The 21132-nt window shown below is 36.3% G+C and overlaps 1 protein-coding gene across 1 annotated transcript; it reads right to left on the bottom strand.

Moving 5' to 3' along the window:
• Window positions 1-17554: 17554 nt before the first annotated feature.
• LOC117338502 (beta,beta-carotene 15,15'-dioxygenase-like) lies at window positions 17555-20562 on the bottom strand. Its single transcript, XM_033899857.1, has 2 exons — window positions 20371-20562; window positions 17555-18928 (listed from the first exon to the last, which is right to left on the bottom strand). Exons 1-2 carry the CDS (start codon window positions 20560-20562, stop codon window positions 17555-17557), a joined length of 1566 nt encoding a protein of 521 aa, XP_033755748.1.
• Window positions 20563-21132: the final 570 nt, after the last annotated feature.

The raw sequence follows: 21132 nt of genomic DNA, 5'->3' as shown, positions 1-21132 counted from the left end.
AACTTGTTGCGTAATTCGATCGTATCACGATATTGATTACCAAAAACCATTAAATTTGCATTTTATGTATTAAATAGGTCTTAAAAGTCACTGGGGTGTGTGATCAGATTCATGGGTGTGTACGTCATCATAAAGGCAATAAAGAGCTAAAGTTTGTTCACCTCTGTGTTTATGATCACGGAGTGGTGTTGGTGTTATGTCTGAGCTGTACCAGTACAAACAAGCCAAGATGGCAGGTGATTTTGAGGGTAATTTGTTGACTGTATCTAGCGGTATAGATAGAGCCAAAGTAAACACGAACTGGTAAGCTGACAGTGTACCTAGTTGTGTCGTTCATATATAAAAATGAGTTGAACTTAAGTAAAAATAAAATCATCAAATAGAAGCTTCTTGATTCCAATCTTTAAAACTATGTTAATTGAATGAAACATATCTTTAAATAGATACGGAATACATTTTATTTAAACCTAGGTTTAATTCAAATGGATGTTTGATTTAATTGAACTTAGATGGACTTGAACCTATGTTTAAATAATTGTACATAGGTATACTAGACTTGAGCATAGTTTAATTCTATTTAATCTATGTTAAATCATTCGAAGTTAAATACAAATATTTGAATTTACGTTAAAACGGCGATCCTGACATTTAAGGATGTCACTTTCATCATTAGACTGTCTAATTTCAAAACCGACGTTTAGGGCATGCTAGATAAGTTCTAGGTTTATCAAAAATAGATCATATATATAAATAAAGGTTGTGGTTCGAAAACCATTCGTGGAATAAATCACAATCTGCGGAGTTCTTCACACGTCACGTTGTTTGTCGTAATCACATTCGTATGGTTCTTTTGGTTTGAAAGATTCGTGGTCGGACCCCTAATATAAGGAAAATTAAGCCAAAGGTGACGAGGCACACGACCGGAAGGCATTTCTTAAATTCTGAGTTCATTCTTCATTGTCTTCATTTTGTAGGATTTGTTTTCTACATTTTGATTTATTTATTTGCTATAAAACTCTAGTTTTGTGGGTAGACCTACCTACTGATGAACTTGACGACAGGTTATATATTATCTGTTTCGATTCACCTTGCTATGATATAAGTTACGATCTTACAATGATAATAGACATTTCATGAAATCTTCAGTTTTTCTAAATATCTGAATTTAGTCGTACATAAACACATTCTTATATAGCTACAAAATAAACCCTAGATGAAAATAAAACTTGATACGAGCTGTAACTGGAACTGTGGCAGAACATGCAGGTACCTGTTGCTTGATTATGCAGTGTGTCTTTGTTACCATTTTATGATGATAATTATAAACATTAACATGGAAAAGGTACCACTAACCTTTACATATCAGCTACCGATAATTGGCTCCAAGAAAAACAAACGGGAAACAGTTAATAGTTTTCATCATTTTTTTATAAGACAAAATGTATCCCAACAGATGAGTCTGATCAGAGCTCGAACATTCCTGATTTAGTCTCTCCACTTTATGGCCGGTATCACTATGCAGAAGGTCGCCAAGTCGCCAAGATATTCAGAAACGTAACCATTTGTTTCCCTCAAAGTTACACTGTGTTGGTTGTTAGTATTAGCTACCTACAATTACATCATGCAGGGTTGGTTGTATTTTTTTCAATGTTTTCAAGATTCTCACTGGAATTAATTACGATGATTATCATCATCATGATAATCGTACATTCGCACAAACATTAGCTCAAATCGGTTTCCCACTTATCGGGTAGAAATCTTTAACTTTTTTCGCGTTGGCTGTAACATAAAATTATGTTAAAGCTCAAATCCAAATCTATCAGGGGTGCGTTCGTGCAGGGACCTGCTTTCCCGAAACAACATTTAGTTGTGTTATGTGCCCCGTCCCTTCTAGAAGCTCGATAATCGAAACTTTGTATCATATTATGTCATATAACTTTCATCTCGTCCTTAGGATATATTATGAAGAGCTATACTCGTGTTCTAACCAACGCAATAGTCTCGATGCATTGATACATTATCCATTGTAGCAGCACATTACATGTGAACCTAGAAAAACAGACTGCAATGTAGTTGTAAAGAGAAAACGCCTTATGGTTTGAAATCATTTAATTAGCATTTGTACAAATTAAACGTATCATATCACAGCAAAATTAGGCAGATGTAAGTACAATCTTTTGTGTCTATTTTATAATCATTAAAAGTAAAATCAGTTCCATAAATCACGCTTAATAGCATCAAAAGGGATGCACACTCTGTTTTCGGATGTATATTCCAGTAGCTCTAACGTACAAATTTCTTTTTGCTGCACAAAAGAGGTCCGATTCTATATTTGAATATTCCCGATATACTGTGCTCCTGTGTTCAGGTCCAGTTGTAGATTTTAATATTCCCGGTCTACTGTACTCCTGTGTTCAGGTCCAGTTGTAGATTTTAATATTCCCGGTCTACTGTATCCTGTGTTCAGGTCCAGTTGTATATTTAAATATTCCCGGTCTACTGTATCCTGTGTTCAGGTCCAGTTGTAGATTTTAATATTCCCGGTCTACTGTATCCTGTGTTCAGGTCCAGTTGTAGATTTTAATATTCCCGGTCTACTGTACTCCTGTGTTCAGGTCCAGTTGTAGATTTTAATATTCCCGGTCTACTGTACTCCTGTGTTCAGGTCCAGTTGTAGATTTTAATATTCCCGGTCTACTGTACACCTGTGTTCAGGTCCAGTTGTAGATTTTAATATTCCCGGTCTACTGTACTCCTGTGTTCAGGTCCAGTTGTAGATTTTAATATTTCCGGTCTACTGTACACCTGTGTTCAGGTCCAGTTGTATATTTAAATATTCCCGGTCTACTGTACACCTGTGTTCAGGTCCAGTTGTAGATTCTAATATTCCCGGTCTACTGTACACCTGTGTTCAGGTCCAGTTGTAGATTTTAATATTCCCGGTCTACTGTACTCCTGTGTTCAGGTCCAGTTGTAGATTTTAATATTCCCGGTCTACTGTATCCTGTGTTCAGGTCCAGTTGTATATTTAAATATTCCCGGTCTACTGTATCCTGTGTTCAGGTCCAGTTGTAGATTTTAATATTCCCGGTCTACTGTATCCTGTGTTCAGGTCCAGTTGTAGATTTTAATATTCCCGGTCTACTGTACTCCTGTGTTCAGGTCCAGTTGTAGATTTTAATATTCCCGGTCTACTGTACTCCTGTGTTCAGGTCCAGTTGTAGATTTTAATATTCCCGGTCTACTGTACACCTGTGTTCAGGTCCAGTTGTAGATTTTAATATTCCCGGTCTACTGTACTCCTGTGTTCAGGTCCAGTTGTAGATTTTAATATTTCCGGTCTACTGTACACCTGTGTTCAGGTCCAGTTGTATATTTAAATATTCCCGGTCTACTGTACACCTGTGTTCAGGTCCAGTTGTAGATTCTAATATTCCCGGTCTACTGTACACCTGTGTTCAGGTCCAGTTGTAGATTTTAATATTCCCGGTCTACTGTACTCCTGTGTTCAGGTCCAGTTGTAGATTTTAATATTCCCAGTATACTGTAACCCTGTGTCCAGGTCCAGTTGTATATTTAAATATTCCCGGTCTACTGTACACATGTGTTCAGGTCCAGTTGTATATTTAAATATTCCCGGTCTACTGTATCCTGTGTTCAGGTCCAGTTGTATATTTAAATATTCCCGGTCTACTGTATCCTGTGTTCAGGTCCAGTTGTATATTTAAATATTCCCGGTCTACTGTACACCTGTGTTCAGGTCCAGTTGTATATTTGAATATTCCCGGTCTACTGTACCCTGTGTTCAGTACATTACTTCATGGTATGAATGTTTTCCATAATTGAATTCTGCTCCTTCTTAAAAAAACATATCAATTTTGAAATGAAGAATCATACAATGCGAGTGTTTGCAATGAAGTAAAGATGCAATCCTTTTTATGAATTTTATAAAGATATTGAAAGAAATCTAAAAGCCAATCAAATTCAAGTAGTTGTTTCCATGTATATACCGTAATCAATCCATGATTGACAGAATCAGTTAAGTAATTCTAATGCTTGACCATGATAAAACAAGACGATGAAAAATGAACATTGTTCTCGGTGAAAACAATATGCGGTATTTATGATACAAGTTGTACACTCTGTTAACTCGTTTGTTCGTCAGGTATATCCCACGCGGCCCTTTTATCCTTGCTGGTTTTATCCTGGGGAACTTGTAATCAATTTATAGTTTGTATTAAAAAACTTAACTCAAGTGACCCATTTGAAAAGGGGTCTTCACGAACACCAACTCTTGTTAGGGTCGGCAGTTTACATCGAGGTTAAGGTGAGTTGGTATGGAGTTATAGTCTGTTACAGAAATTTTCTCAGTGTAAAGACACAGGTAACTTAGAACACAGGTAAATCAGCTCAGGTAAATCAGAACACAGGTAAATCAATTCACCTGTTAGGTGATCAGAAAATCATTAGTTGTTAATGATTGTCAAATTGTTTCAGAAATAGAGCATAAAACTGAAGCACACTTTGGAAATTCATCATATTTTGCTTTGATATTTTAATTATCAATATATTGGCATACATATGTACTAATTGAATCTTGAATTGTAATACAATTATATCATTTAATACTTTTGAATCATATTTTCTGTAAAACGTTTGATTGATTAAGCTTTAAAATTTTGTTAATTTTGTTCAATTTACATGCCAGCCTTGTTTCTTTTCACTAATGGTGTAAATATATCTAATTATCAACATTAAAATTGCTATTTAAATTGGCATAATCACCGAATCTTTAATTCCTTTTTTTTTTTATCTGCAAAGCAATTTATAAATATTTTTAAATATAAGTTATTGTAGAATCAGTTATTGTAGAATCAGTTACCAAGGTATTGTAGAATCAGTTATTGTAGAATCAGTTTGACCCTATGTTTTACCTAGTTGGTATTCCATATTAAAACAGACTAAAACTTAACTTCAAAGAACTTCCAACAGAAACTCCTTCCTTTGTCATATCCAGAGTTGGTGTTCGGGGAATGAGCCTTCGAATACATTGACGATTCGTGATCGCTCGACTTGGACCATTGAACACCGTGTTATGATAGGTTTGTCGATACAGACAGTGGAAACACTTTCATTGATAACATGCAGTATAATGAAGTAAAGCGGATCTTAAACAATAGTTTATTGTTGCCGAATTTTTGTTGTTCCCGGTTTCGTTATTTTCGAAGTTGAATGTAAATGCTAGTAAAATGAGCATGAAACTCGCACAGACAACCGACACTAACACATTTTACGATGTTTTTATTTTTCCGATTATGATAAGGTGGTGAAATTAGCAAACAATTATTGTAAAAATATCCGATATAAAGCTTAACAAAGACATTACCTAAACTCCAATTTTACTGACAATATACGATATAATCAATAGGATAAGACATCTGGTATAGTACACCTAAGTCCTTTCTTTGAGGTGACAACAGGTGGTAGGAAATACAGACATATGGGATGAGGGAAAGGGGAAGACACTTCTTGATGTTAACAGACGTATTCAATATTCTTTATATAGTAACCCTTTCACTAGGGATATTCTATTTGAGATATTTATAAAGATATTGTCTTCAGTGAGTAATTTACAAGTACATGACATCTGTTATAAGGTAAACTGTTGGGTAATGAAGTGATATGGGATATGTGATATGTTCCCCCAACAGGTACAGGCCATACAGTCCATTTGTATAACACACTAGCCAATACATTGTTGAGGATCGAAAGCCAATTTCACCAAGTAGATTGTTGATAGCACCAGTAATAATAATGTTATGATTAGTATTGGTGAGATAATCTAATATTTTATCAAGTTTGTTTCAATATTCTACTGTTGTATTGGGAGGTCTATACAATCAACAGTTGTTTTTGTTTTTGTTTGGGAGAAGGGAGGTAATCACTAACAATGATATAGTAAAAGGAAGGCAAGTATATATTTAACATCCAGAAAATTGCTATATCTAATTACACACATACACCCATAGGTTCCAATTCTGATATCTAAAGACAGAGAAGTTAAAATAAATCTTATTTGTTTTACTATTGGAGACTGTAATAGAGAGAAACCTAATAAAATACACAATCAATGAATTTCATAGTCAGTTCTCTTGGAGTGCTGGTAACCAGGTCATATCAACAAAGCAGGATTTTTGGCATAAATTGTCCGTTGTGTCCACTGACACCACACAACCTTTAACTCATAATAAAATAGATATGGTCCAGTCACCAACATACACCCAGACTTGACTTAAATATGTCATACGTTCGCCATCAACCGACATGTCAACTTGTGACCAATATATCACGTTATAACAACCTTAGCTGCAGGTTTTTCTGCCATTAGATATACAAGTTTATATTTATACTAGTATCTCTCCCTTCTTCAGCTTAGTGAACGTTGACTGCGTTCATACCACCGTAAACGCGGCTATCAAGAGAGTATTTTGTCAAAAACTAAACCGGAAATGGGTGAATATTTAACTTCTCCACGAGGTAGGTTAACAACAAATGGCTGAAGTATACAGCTCCTATAGAACATTCGACCAAGTCACTACTAAATCTGTGTCAATACGCACAGTGTTCGAGAACCATAGTTAATCCGCGACGGAAATTGTGGATTGTAATTACGTGTGATATAAATCAATTAAAAACACAAAAGTCATTAAACAAAAATGTTGAGATGTTTATTTTGATTTTGTTAACAATACTGGTGCTTTTACGTAGATTCATTTGAACTATATTATCAACCACAGCTGCCGTAGTTACCAACGTCGCAACACATCCCAACTTTTGTTTTCTTCTTGGGGTATTTCAACGATTTGTTTTATATAGATATATGCATTGAACGACATTTTTATTGCGTTTCCGGTGGCAAGAACGCAATAGGATACAGATATATATATACAGGACGCTACGGGAAACAGACGGTTCGGGCCAAATCGGACCAAGATGCTGTTGCATGATGGCGGGAGGCGACTAAATGTGAGTCTCAAAGAGCAACAATGAATTGATGCCCAAAAAAGTACAGCAATTATGAAAATTTTAACAAATTGAATAATTAACTACATGTATATGAATTGTCAAATATAATGGTCACATGGAGAATACACCCAGAAGAGGTCCTTCAACGTTCGTTCATACCCGAGGGTAGCAGGTTTGGAGATTGGTAATCCAGTATCTTTCTCTGGAACGACGTTTTGTTTCATTCCAGGTAGGACAGTGATCAATGGCGACCACCTGCATATCCTTCCAACTATGACTAGGTAAATTGAATTGCCTTGCCACAGGAAAGTCTGGTCTGTTTTGCTTGATGGAGCAACGGTGATTGTTGATTCTGATGTTGAGCTTTGTGCTGGTTTCTTCAACATACTGCATTTTGCATTTTTTGCAGGAGAGGAGATATACAACATTGGCTGATGTGCATGTCAGTGTTTGTAAAATGTGATAAACACGGTTGTTTATTACACATTTAAACGTGTCTGTGGACTCAGTGTATGGACACAATTTTTTTTTTTGCTGCATGTGTTGAAGGAGCCTGTTGTAACGACAGAGGCAGATGAATGTCATTTGCTGCTCACCACCAGATCTCTTACATTTTTTGGTCTACGATAGGCCAATAACGGTGGTTTTGGAAAGATCCGTTTGAGTGTAGCTGACGACTTAATGATGCGCCAATGATTATGTAAAATGGAAGAAATTGACGGCAAGTTAGGATGGAACGTGACCACACAAGGGACCCTTTGTGTCGGAGTTCTGACTTTGTATTCTAGAAGGCTGGCTCTGTCAAGTACCCTGACTTTGTCTAGTTCCTGATCTATCAAAGTAGATTTATATCCTCTAGCAAGAAGGTGTGATTTAAGTTCTGAGCATCGACGTTCGAAGACTCTATCATCGGACACTATCCGTCGGATACGTAGAGCTTGGTATATATATATAACGCGCTATATAGAATATGTTTATCCCATTGTGTTCATACCACCGTAAACGCAACAAAAACATCGTTCGATCTCTATATCAATACTACTCATACGGTTGTTATTGTTTCTGTGTGTCGGATTATGTACCTAGCTCTATTAAAACTTGAATTTTATCGTCAATAATATAACAACATATTATAACAGCTGAAGGGAGACAACCATCCCTATGACTTAGCGACTGATATAAATATTTGATTCATACAATAAAAACCCACGAAGATAATTGTTGATAATGTCTTTAAAATTAGTGCTCTTCATCTCTTGTTTTCTTAAATTGATAAAAAAAAAAGAGTTACGCCTGTTCTAAGAGATCATAAACACGATTTTCCAGACTTCTAGGAACTGATCTAGATATTTGCTTTTTATAGAGCTATCAATTATAACACCGCTACATTAAAATATAATTCCTCCACTGATGAATATATAACTGTTAAAATATAGTTCCCTTGGATTTCCATTTGAAACACCATGCGAACATTCTTCATTACGTGTTAATACACATCAGCAGAATTATACTACTGATAAAGGTAAATCAAGACGTCTTCTTATATACGTTATCCATAATTGACTGAATTAATCTTATTGACACCAATATGAAGTAATCACGATTTATTTTGTGGCGGAGTCGGATTGTTGTCATACATATTTTATGGTTATGCGCACCTTTGCATACCGTGACAGAGATTTACCTGGGTAGCTGAAATAGTTTTACGTCATTAGATTCCATTCTGTAATACTGTGGGTTAGTAGGGAAGATCTGTATTTTGTTACAGGGTACCTGTGCTTCGTACACTGCTTGTTGTCCTATTTGGTCGCCGTCTTGGCGTAAATGGTACGATTATTGTCATGTATCTTGTGGTCATTTAACTGTTAATTGTGTATATAAGCGCTAAAACAATCTGTGAGATATAAGAACGTAACACTGGTGATCAGAGTTTGGATTTAGATTTTACTAAACTTGTAACATTATGTTAACTAACTTTTGATCTGTCGTACTTTTCGGGTTGAGCTAATCGTTTCTGCTTCGTATGATTTTGTTTGTGAAATCTCATGTTTGAGAGTAGTGCTCGTTCTCTGTAATTCTAGTCGAAATCCGACCTTAAAAAGCCTACTGTCCTGACAACAGGATGTACTTTTTCAGCCGTTTCATGTACTTTTCTAATTCATTCCCGTAATAGTGTGTTGTTCTGGTTTTTTCTTTTTTTTTATTTATTTGATTTTACTTGTGTTTCTCTAGACCGTTCTGACAACAGGATCTTCTGACTTTACTTACATTTAGGATTCCTTTAGTTTAATTTGTTTTCAGGGAATGGGGATTATGTAGGGAGCTGTCGGTCATTTATACAGGCATAGTAGCCCGGAAGGGCTTGGTGGACATTCGCATACACGTTACCCCTACTGAGAAATGTAGTGAGAACATTACATGGGGTATTGTCTATATACATATACATTGTGGAATTAGTGCTTTAGTACAGATACTCCTCAGTTTATATAGTCGGAGACACTCCAGTGCTTTAGATGGATTTTCTTCTCCTATTTATAGGACAATTTGATAATGTAAATTTACAGTAAAGTTAAGGGATTCACTTTGACCCACTTTTAGATATTGTCTACAAATATAAAGCTTATAACTACAGAGCTACATATTGTTTAATTATGAATATCATCGTTTATATATATCAAAATGTTGAACACTCCTTTTTTGGTGATTCTTTCACTCCATGTTATTGGCACAATGAACCTGGGGTAACAGAAGGAATTAAAACTTGGTGTCGCCTGTCGCCAACATTTGACTACAGGGTCGAGGCGACATCATATTGTGTCATTTCACTTAACACTACTACAATTGTATACATGTAGTCACACTAAGTTATGCTGTCTACACTATTAATACGCCTGAACCGCTGTATATATCTGATCATGGAACAATGTAAGAAAAGGCAGTGGAATTTCATATATATTTATTAAAAGCAATCAACAACAAATTACCATTGGAAGATGAGGTTTAGTAGCCTTTTTCATAGTCGCTTTCTATTTGCTCAGATTGTCTCTTGCTAATATCTCCATCGTCAAATTAGATCGTCGTTCGTTGGTTGAGTTGTACCTATATCCTGCTCTGTGTAAATTTCATTCATTCATTCATACATTCATTCATTTTGTTCATATTGCATACCCTTCCGTCATATGTTTTCGTGGGTCATATCTTTAGTGGCAACCATTTTTATTGCTCGTGGCAAAGCGCACGCGATTTGATGACGTCATCGATCTATGCTTTCCTGTTCCTTGGGCGCGTTCGGATATTTTTACACCCAACATATTCAGGATTTCAAAACAAAACGTAAGTATTTCGTTGATATGCAAGAGGAAGAAGAAAATGGATGTTTTTACTAATGCACTTTTTATCCCCAAGATAAAGTGACGAAATATAAATAACCCTAATTTCAATATGTCCGAAAACCTACCCACAACATCTTGTCGGCAATGTAAACAAAACAGTCACATGACCTTTGAAAGATTGCGTCAGCAATATTTATTTTTAGACAATCCCAATCGCCGCAACCCTTATATAGAATTAACAATGTTTTGATAAATTGCCACTTTTGACAAACTTGAGGTGGTCATTGTCTAATGTGAAGAATGTAAATTGAAAGTCCAAAATTGAATTAAATAAAGCAATTAAAATGATATTTTCATGATTTGTCTTTAACTTGGTTTTAAATATGTCTCCTTTACATCAAAATGATATTTTGTGTGTCTTTTTTTTTCATGACCTGTCTGCTAGACATAAAGTAAGACCTAAATATAGATGTTATTCACCCACCACGCTTACTAATGCTTTGCGAGATTGCATTGAAAATGGCATCTCAGTTTATAAAAGTTCTAAAAAATAGTCTGTGCCGGAGCAAACACTGAGAGATAGGGTATCGGGCAAAACTAACGTTGAAACCATGCAACCAGGACCAGGTCCAATGTTCAGTCTAGCCAGGCTAGTTCAGCATAGTAAAGTAAGTGTCATTTCGAAATGATGACCCACAAAAATACACACAATCTGCAATTCAAATAAATTTTAATTTAATATATTACTTTCATCCGGTACATAAATTGTTAATTTATTATTTCCGATTGTCTTGTTAAAGCCACTAGCTCAGCTACACTGTACTGCAGTACACATTAGAAATATTTGAGGCTACCAGTAGCATGTTTAGATTTAATTTAAATGTATAGTATTTTTTGTTTTGTTTGTCTATTTCAGGAAATGGCTGTAGTCGGATATGGCTATAATAGGTCAGAAACAGTAAAGCTTGGCACAGATTATGCCATACAATTGGGGAAAAGGGACAAGGACCACCCGTTATCACTCCAATGGTACCACTCTTTTATGGGTCGATAGCCAGATTTGAAATTAAGGAATCCTAAACAATTGACAAACCTTAGAGCCAAAGCGACAAATGAACAGACATTTGAGAATTACTTTAAAGAGCTGAAAAATATTTTTGGTAAATATGACTTGCATGACATGCCAGAATGTGTCGACAATGTAGATGAGAAGGGCATCCAACTGAATCACACACCGCCACGTGTTGTTGGACCTGCTTGTTCAACGCCAAGTGCTATAGTTGTAGCATATACGTATTCCGTGAATCCGCGATCCGATCCGTAAACCAATCCGTGATCCGATTCGGTGTATTTGTGATCACGTGGTGTACCTTCGTTTTTACCTTTGTATACATGTGTGTGATGTGGTGTATTGTGTTTGTCCATCATATGTTGACTGTACTTGACTGATCATGACTGACCACGGACAGCTCGTGGGACTCGCTTTGTTTTCCCGCGCTCTTTCCTTCTTTCTTTCCTTTCTGCTCTCTCCCGGCACTTCTCAGCTGGCCGTGGAGCGAACCACATCTGACAGGTCCATTATACATGTATAATTACTATATGTTTTATACTGGGTCCCCCAGCACCACATGCAGGGGGGATTTATTCTACCCCAGAAACTCCACAATACCAAATAAAGTATCGAAACTCTGACAATGTGTCGGGTCTTGGCAATTGGATGACGGAAAGAACCCGATAAAACCCTCATACCTTCACATAGTCAATGAACATTCCTCCACAACAACTGTTATAGGCTGTCGAAATGCACTTGGCCATCAAATACCACCATTCTTTTAATTTTTGCTGGGCAACGCCGACGAGATGAACTGATGACTGGTGCCACTCCAGGAGCCGCCCATGATGTTAGTGAGAAAATTACCTCAAGAACCATTCTTTACGTTACGACACGGGTCGACAAAGTGGACAACATTTGCTCCTATTATATGATGGCCACATATCACATATATCACCACATGTAATTGACTGGGGAATTGAAAACAACATTATTCTGTTTGTACTACCGCCCCATACTAGTCATATCCTGCAGCCAATGGGTGTAGGATGTTTTGGTCCTTTTGAACAAATCTATAATAACTTGTGTCATAAACACATGAGAGAACATTTGGGTTCAATCAATCGGTACAACATTTGCGAGTTGGCCTGCAAGGCGTATAATCTTGCTCTTTCGACAAGACATCTACAGTCAGCTTTCCGGCGGTCAGGAATTTTCCCTGTGAATCAATCAGCGATTGATGCCAGTGTTTTTGGACCAGGAAAAAAATTGAAAACATTTGATACCGTTGTCAGCGGAGATATTGTTGGAGATGCTGTTATTGGAGATGATATTGATGGAGATGCTGTTGTTGATGGTGTTGTTGGAGATATTGTTGATGGAGAAGCTGTTTTTGATGGAGAAACTGTCGTTAATGCTCTTGATGGAGATGCAGAGGATGGAAAAACCATTAAGGACATCAACAACATTAAAAAAAACCTGCGAAAGTGAACAAAGTAAAAAAAAAAATGTCCCACTCTCTGATAGTCAGGTTCCCGGCCCCTCAAATATCAAACGCAAACGACAATATGATTTTATCAGCGATAGTGATGACTCGGCCACAGAGGGCAGTGGTGAAGAGGAGGACAAGTGTTGTGTGTGTAAGAAGTACCAACCAGATGAATTGCAGAAATGTGTGTCCTTAATATTTACACCATTGGGACAACGTATGTTTGAAGATTGTAGTTTGAAATATTGTTGTAGTGACGACACGACACATTTTATTGTCCATGTCATGGTGTACCATGCAAGCCATGTGAAGAGTAAATGATTTCCATGGAATTGATTAATGAGGAACCACACTGGACAATGAAAAAATAGTTCTTAATTATTTTCCAATAACTAAATATTTATTTGTTAAATCGTTTAAAGTTTACTATTCAAAATCAGACCATTTTTTGTGTGTTCTTACCCATGAAGGATAACGAAATGCTTATCAGTTTATTGTAATGACAATTACACGAATGGTGGTGATAAAAATGACTCGCTCATAATTAGTAAAATTGATATGAATTGAATTTCCACGATGCTGTATCCAATGGATACATTATTTAAATGCCACAATACAAAAATAGGATCCATATTGCAGCTTTACAAAGGTTTTTACCTGTTTGGTGATCTCGAGACCAAATAACAACACACGAATAACATATGATGCAACTTCCGGTAGTACTATTTTCACCGGAAACATGACAGCTTCTTCTGTGAAGGCAAAACGTCAAAATGTTTCAATATTTACATCATGAATAAAGGTAAGAATTGTAGTTTCTATAATAATACTTTCAATATCCATATTCATTACGATTAACGCAACATGAGCGTATCTTCCTTATTGCCACGAAAACCCATGACGCAAGGTTAATATATATCACTGGTTTGACAAGTTGTATACCTTTTATGTCCTTGAATGCCAAAAGTCGTTACCAAGCAATGTATAAAACTAGATACAATAAACGAGATTTATTTTATGATAGGCGGCATCTCAGAAGCATCCTGAATACTTTAATTGTGTCTATTGTTTTCATTAATATGAAAACTTTTAACTTTACCATATGAAATAAATCTATTTCCAGCTCTTTTTTCGAGTTGCTGCATTTTCATTTTTTTTTAAAGTTAAGTCTTATATGTCTCAGATAACTGCGTCCTCTCCTATTAGGACTTTAACTTAACAGTTTTGTCTAGATAATTATCTTGCCAAAATCATCATGATGAGTCGTTTGATAGATTTTGAGCTTGAACTTTTGTTTTGTTATTATGTCGGTTTTCTTTGTTGTGTTTCGAAGATAGTACATACTACAACATTGTTGTCTCCGTTCATAGGCACATAGTCCTAAAGGCAGTTCGGAGATCGAATTTAAATGATTGACTAAAACCTAATTGCTGGGTTATATGGATGTTACTGTTGCATAGTATGTCAATTTAGTTTTTCCCTGTAGTTAATGTTTTGATATTTACTAGTTAATTATTGAGTATACAGTGAAACTTCGTTAACTCGAACTCGACGGAAAAACTAGTTATCCGAGTGTTGGAATTGAACGAGTTGTCATTTTTGGTGCAAAGTTTGGCCAATATGTGTCTACTCCGCTCTGTCACTCATCAGTTTTGTGTAAATACTGGTTACCAAGTAGGATTTTTATTGTTGGGACCAGATTTTCCCTTCGTATCATCGGAGTTTTTTGAGTTTTCTGAATTCGAGTTTTCCGAGTTTTTCTTAATAGACATTTCTAACATAGCCTCAGACGCGAACACCGAGACCGACTTCGACTGTTTGGGAGGGTCATCTCAAAATGCTCAAAGAGCGAATACTATAGAATTTTGTCATATTTGTTCGATCATAAAAAATGAATAATAAATAAATAAGTCGATAGATAAATTCCAACACATTAAGATAGTTTTGCATATTTTATTCATTTTCAATATTCTAAGAACATTTTGAACAGTAACACGTGTTATTGTCAATAGGATTTTGAAGACGGTCCGAGGGGTACATTTCCTTGAACCACCTGAGGTTATATAGTGAGCAAGAGGTGCAATACATTCCCAATCAACTTTAGATGTATTAATGAAAATCAGAATAAGATTGATATGAAATATAATATGATAATGATGGGTATAGACTGTTGGCCTTTATATTCCTATCTTAAATAAATGAAAAAATACGCTGAATTAACCAACTGCCTTATTTAATCGAAATAGTCTTTGGCGTCGTACGGCAAACGCAGCACAAATGTCGACGACGGAAGATATATACCTTCTAGGAGGGCGCAACAGCATTCCGATTACGCGGTAAATTTTCATTTCTTTGATGGCATACTCCATTTTTACTCTGTAACTGTTCAAAATGCAGACGCTGCCTAATGTTTCTTTGCAAAATCTGTTGTCCGTAGGGTAATGTAAATGGATAAATATTTGGAAAGATTTGGTATCACACAATTATCCGGAAAATCCAAATCCATGTTTGGTGAAAAAAAGTCAAAATTTGGTACCAGGAACCCAATCCTAGCAAAACATTTTCAAAATTTTGGAAAGAAGGAATCACTGGTTTCATTGATGATGAAATATCAAAAAGCCTTCAGTAAATTTATAACGAAAAATGTCCCAAAATTAAAAATAGCAAATTTGCAATCATTCGGGATCGTTTTCTAGAGAGTAAGTTGCACGAATTCATCTATGCATTCAAAGTTATATCTGACGTGACTTTCATATGCGAGAATAATATCGAAAGTTTGTAACTTGCTCGTGTAGAGAAAGTTATTGACTTTTCGTTAATACACCATATTTATCAAGTCAACATTGAACATATGTGTTGTCTTGTACGGACACAAATATTATAATTTCAATTGAAGATAAAACATATTCGTCGTTTGAGCATTTTGAGATGACCCCTCAAACAGTCGAAATCGGTCTCGGAGTTCTCGTCTGAGGCTATGTTAGAAATGTCTAATAGGATAAATAGAGAATTCGGCCAGGACTGACAAAGTACTTCCAGTTTTGCGGGGTATTCTAGTTTTCCGAGTTCGAGTTAACGAAGTTCCACTGTACATATATTCTTTTCTTTACTTCTGTGTTTGTACTTCTGTACATAACTTTCTATATAAAAGAAGCATTTCTTCAAAGAAGTGTATAAAGTAATGAAGTGTAACATAAGAATTTATTTTTTCTAATTACTATAACGATTCATAGAATTTATGGGCATACTGTCGTAATGTCATGGTCCTTTGTTTTGTAAAAGTGTCTGGCATACTATGATAGCGTGTTATCGCAGTCAAAACAAAGTTAAAGTCATCCCAGATAACAAAACTGAGGCCAATGACCGTACAAGGTCCAAATATATCAAAAATAGTTACTAACCTACAATAGAGATAGACCAAATCAAATATGATATTTGTCACACACAACTTCGTTACTATGAGTATGCATTGATGTTAGAACTATCATGTAGTCCTTATGGAGATTGTAGAATCCAGAATGCATAGATTGTGGAAATATTACACCGAACATTAAGTATTCTCACACATTTTACAAACATCATGTCATCCCATACGAAAATCATAATAAAGACCTGTTTATCAAAAAAGTCCTGTTTGATTTAGAATTATGTATACATTATCATGTTTGATTTAGTATGATGTATAAAGTATCCGGTTAGATTTAGTATTAGGTACACATTATTGTTATATATATATATACAGTAAAACTCGGATAAGTCGAAGTCGACGGGACCAAGCAAAATATTCGACTTATCCGATGGTTCGACTTATCTGTGTTTGTATACGGAGACAAAACCCGACTATCATCGGTTGTATGCAGAACAAGTGCTTGCATGATAACATAGTCGAAAATAAGCAATACATAATAACAAAGAAATTAATTAATTGTACATGATAACAATTATTCCTTTATCTAATAAACAATATTGTGCACAGTTACAGATAAAAACAAAGTTCATGCGTAAAATAGTCTTTGACATAGACACACGATTTACACACGGGAGTCGCAAATGACAGCATAATATTCTATGAAAACGTTACATATATTATAAGAATATAAATGTATATATTGTACTCATATTATTTATCTTTAAATCCGTTTATATTGTTCTCCAAATTAACAATATTAAACAATAAACAGTCCGGGAAAATTGATCGACCGTACGCGTGCTGATTTTGTATCAAAGGTGAACGCCGCGGTCAGTGTTTTATCGGCTGCATAATCATGCATTGCCACAATCTTTTGAACAGAGTAAAAACATCCCGCATATCATTGTTACTATTGCATCGTCGTATTCAGAATTTAGGCATATATAGATAAATCAATGACAGACAGGTATTTTGTATATCTTGTTATTGTTTATAATATACTTTTAATTATGATATACATAATTAGTTTGAATTGAATCTTAAATGATAAAAGCATGCGATGTTCAAAGACTGACAACACGACATGTTTCCCAGCGTATTTCATTCTAAAATACCCTAACAGTTTTCAATTTGGAAAACAGTATCTTCAGTAAATTGATCTAAAAGTCAAGTAGGAATATAAAATGTCAGATTATTCGGATGGTGCATCTTCCTGTAACTTGTAATGAATTCGACTGTTTTCTTCGTTAAACGTCGTTAAAGAATCTGCCGTGGAAGTTAAATGGTACTGTTGTGGGCATATAGGATCGGTTAATCACTGTCATGGTTTTAGGGTCGAGCATTAGTAGGTAACTTGCCTTCTTGTCCCCGTCGAAAGCTGACGCCATCAACACGCCGTCGTCTTCATCCTTGCCTCCAGGCATAGGTACGAACCAGGGTTCTGTAAGGTACTGGTGGGGTGCGGTATACATAAGGTCTCCGGCGTTGTTGCACACATCCTTTTTGACGAGAGCGATGTGACTGAAGCCCTTCCCGTTATAGTTGATAACCTGGCCATAGATGTAACAGTAGTTCATATGGCGGTAGTTCTCGTTGAACACGGGCATTTCAAGGGCGCATGCACACGGAGCTTTTGGTCCACACTTAAAGACGGTTTTCGACACCGATTTTGTGGAAAGGTCAATGGTATATCGTTTGAGGATAGGCATAGAGAGAATATTCATCCGAGTTGTTTTATTGTACAGATATGAAAAGTCAAAGTAGTTGAAAGCAAACGGATTATTTTGAGTTGGCAGATCCATCACGATTCTGCCATCTGGCAGTTCAAAAGCATTGATATGATGGGTGACGAAGACGGTCTCAGTCTGCAGTGTATGTACTGCTCCTGTCTTGATTTCCACAACATATATGGTGGTATTAGCATTCCCGTCCCAAACCATTCCTCCCTGTACTGAGCAGGTCTTCAGCATTTTCGTGACGCTAATTGTGTAGGGGGCTGCAAACAGAATAACATAGTTAGGAGTTACCGAGAATGAATGCATGTAGTGACTTTTCTCAGTTTCGAACTCCGCCACCATCTCCGTTGTATCGACGGACTTGATCCGGACCACGCTCAACCTATCTTTGCTCCCTGGAAGTAGACTCAGTGTGTTGATGATTTCAAACCTTGATGACGTCCCATATTCTGGAACTGGGTGAGCAGACGACATTTCGCTGATTTTTCCAATATTAGAAAATTTTGAAGGTGGAGTTTGCGGCACGATGTCCCTGATAGTGTTTAAAGTCTTCAAGTCGAATTCATACATTCTCCATATATCACTAATAGCCACTGTTCTATTGAGGTAATTAAAGACGTTTACGTTCATGTCATCGTTATTCAGAATCATCCATTGAAATTTTTCGACTTGATCAAAAGGTGGACTGACGCCCTTGAACGTTAGATAAGGTTCAATGTCTTTCTTCTCCACAGACGATAAGTAGGATTTCGATTTGATCATTTTAGCAGAGAAAAAGGCAGATCCATTTCCTGGAAACGTCCAACTGTGAAGTTTTGCGTATCCGTCAAAATAGTTGTTGTATCTTCTATCTCCTATTTCTAACTGTCCGGGCCCGTTTCTGACCTGAAAAAAAAACATCAATAAGTGTATGACTTCTCGGGAGGAACTATATCTGCCAAAATAGAAATGTTGATACAATTACAAGTGTTTTTACATAGGACCTGTGTATGAACATAAATAAAATAGTTCCCTCTCTGCCATATACATATGTCTATCCTAATTTCCTTCTAAAATATATTTGACACTAACCACACAGTAATTACCTATATAGTGGATATATGTCATATATGATTATGTCGGTGAACACCAATTACATTAATGCATTTTCATTCACCTAATCCACCTGGGATTCTTTTCCCTGAAAACTGGGCATCATTTTTACACACGAGTATTGTAGACCCAATAACGTACATGCTAGAGATGTCATTTTTCGCCGGTTATTAAAGAAAAAAGGATCTTACAAGGAAACAGTAAGTGAAAGTTTATAGCATTTTGATTGTAAATGTCATTTTAATGAGGAATCTTGCCACTTAAACATGACCAAACACGAATGTACTTCAATGGTAGATATACATACCAGCAATTATTACCTACAGCAAAAAGGATATTTGATACCGCATTCAGTAAAAATAGGTTCTTAAATATTAGTTATCGTAGCGAAATCACTAATATGTTGCTAACTGATATAGTATTGAACGCGTCAACTTTTTATTCCTTAATGCACAGTAACAGTTTACTTTAATCTTGATATTTATTTTGCGATGCGGCAATAACGTTTACATTATTTAATTTACCGTACAAATTCCTTCATATAGTTCAGTTCAGATCGTAACGCGCAAACATTTCCCCCTGGGAATGGCTGTTGTAAAGCTAGTGTTTTTGTAGCTTTTGACAATTGACTAACTCGAGTACCATGAATCTGTGTGACATGATTCCAACACAACGTAGAATGATATTATAACTTGACCCCCTTGTGTTATGTTTATAATATCATTTTGGGCGTTAGGGTATGGCCTGTAGGATATTACAAGTATAACTTGACCCCCTTGTGTTTTGTTTATAATATCATTTCGGGCGTTAGGGTATGGCCTGTGGTGAAATGCCGCTGATAAATACAAAATGATCATAAAAATAAAAATCATTATCCGATCAATAAATCTAGATAGGTGCAAAATGCGCAAAATTAACAATAAAAAATGTCGTGTTTATAAATTTCCTTTTTTTTTTTTTTTTGCCTTTCTTCTTCTTTCTTTCTTTTTTTGTTTTTGTTGTTGTTGTTTTTTGGCTCTTGTGTTTTAATATGAATTTTCAGAGATAAAGCGTGATTTCAAGTATTTTAATTTTACTAGCGATTCGTAACAGGATTAATATACGATCAACGCTTTGTCCGAATTACCAAGCAAATATCGTGTCAGCCAAATATGTACCAAGCGGTTAGAGTTTTACATTCACGAACAATAGACACTTAATGAAGTTTAAAATGTGTTTTAATAAACGTTACTCACCAGAGTTCCACGAAGCCATTTCGGTAAAGGATGGTCAAACTGTATTGGAACATTCTCGTAAGATTTCTTGTTGGTCTTAAATATGTCTTCGAAGCCAGGGTCATCATTGTCTGACGGCGGTACCGCGTGCAACCCACAGACGTCACATACGGTTACCACCAGTATCAGGATTAACAACTTGTTGAACGCCATGTTTGATTGAGCTGCGATAGATGAGACCAGACGCCTGAAGGCCGTGTGATATAATCTTTTTAGATAATGTCTATTTAAGGACTATGCATGTCGTTTGTTATCTAGGAAAGCCCCACTTATTTGTCTATGGTGGCTGATTTCTGCCATTTCGTTGTTTCGTTCTGGCGCCTCGACAGAACGATAATCTTCTCCTTTTCGCCCCCGATAATTAGCGTTATGGCGCCGCGGCGCCATAACGAAAAGACGCCACGAAATAACGAAAACATGAAGTCGCTAATCAGCGGGGCGAGTTAATTCGCCCCGCTAATCAGCGTCTTTTCGGCCGCAATTACGCTGTTTAACGTAATGGCGCCCCGATAAACATCGTCTTTTCGCACCGCTGTTTATCGTTATGGCGCCCCGCTAATCATCGTCTTTTCGCCGATGATTAGCGGGGCGAATTACTTCTCCCGCTGATTAGCGACCTCACGTTTTCGTTATTTGGCGTCTTTTCGTTATGCCGCGGCGCCATAACGCTAATTATCGGTCGTTCTGTAGGGGCGCCAGAACGAAACAACGAAATGGCAGAAA

Source organism: Pecten maximus, chromosome 11 (genome assembly GCF_902652985.1).
Source record: "Pecten maximus chromosome 11, xPecMax1.1, whole genome shotgun sequence".
Lineage (NCBI taxonomy): Eukaryota > Metazoa > Mollusca > Bivalvia > Pectinida > Pectinidae > Pecten > Pecten maximus.
This window is presented reverse-complemented; position numbering and strand designations above follow the sequence as displayed.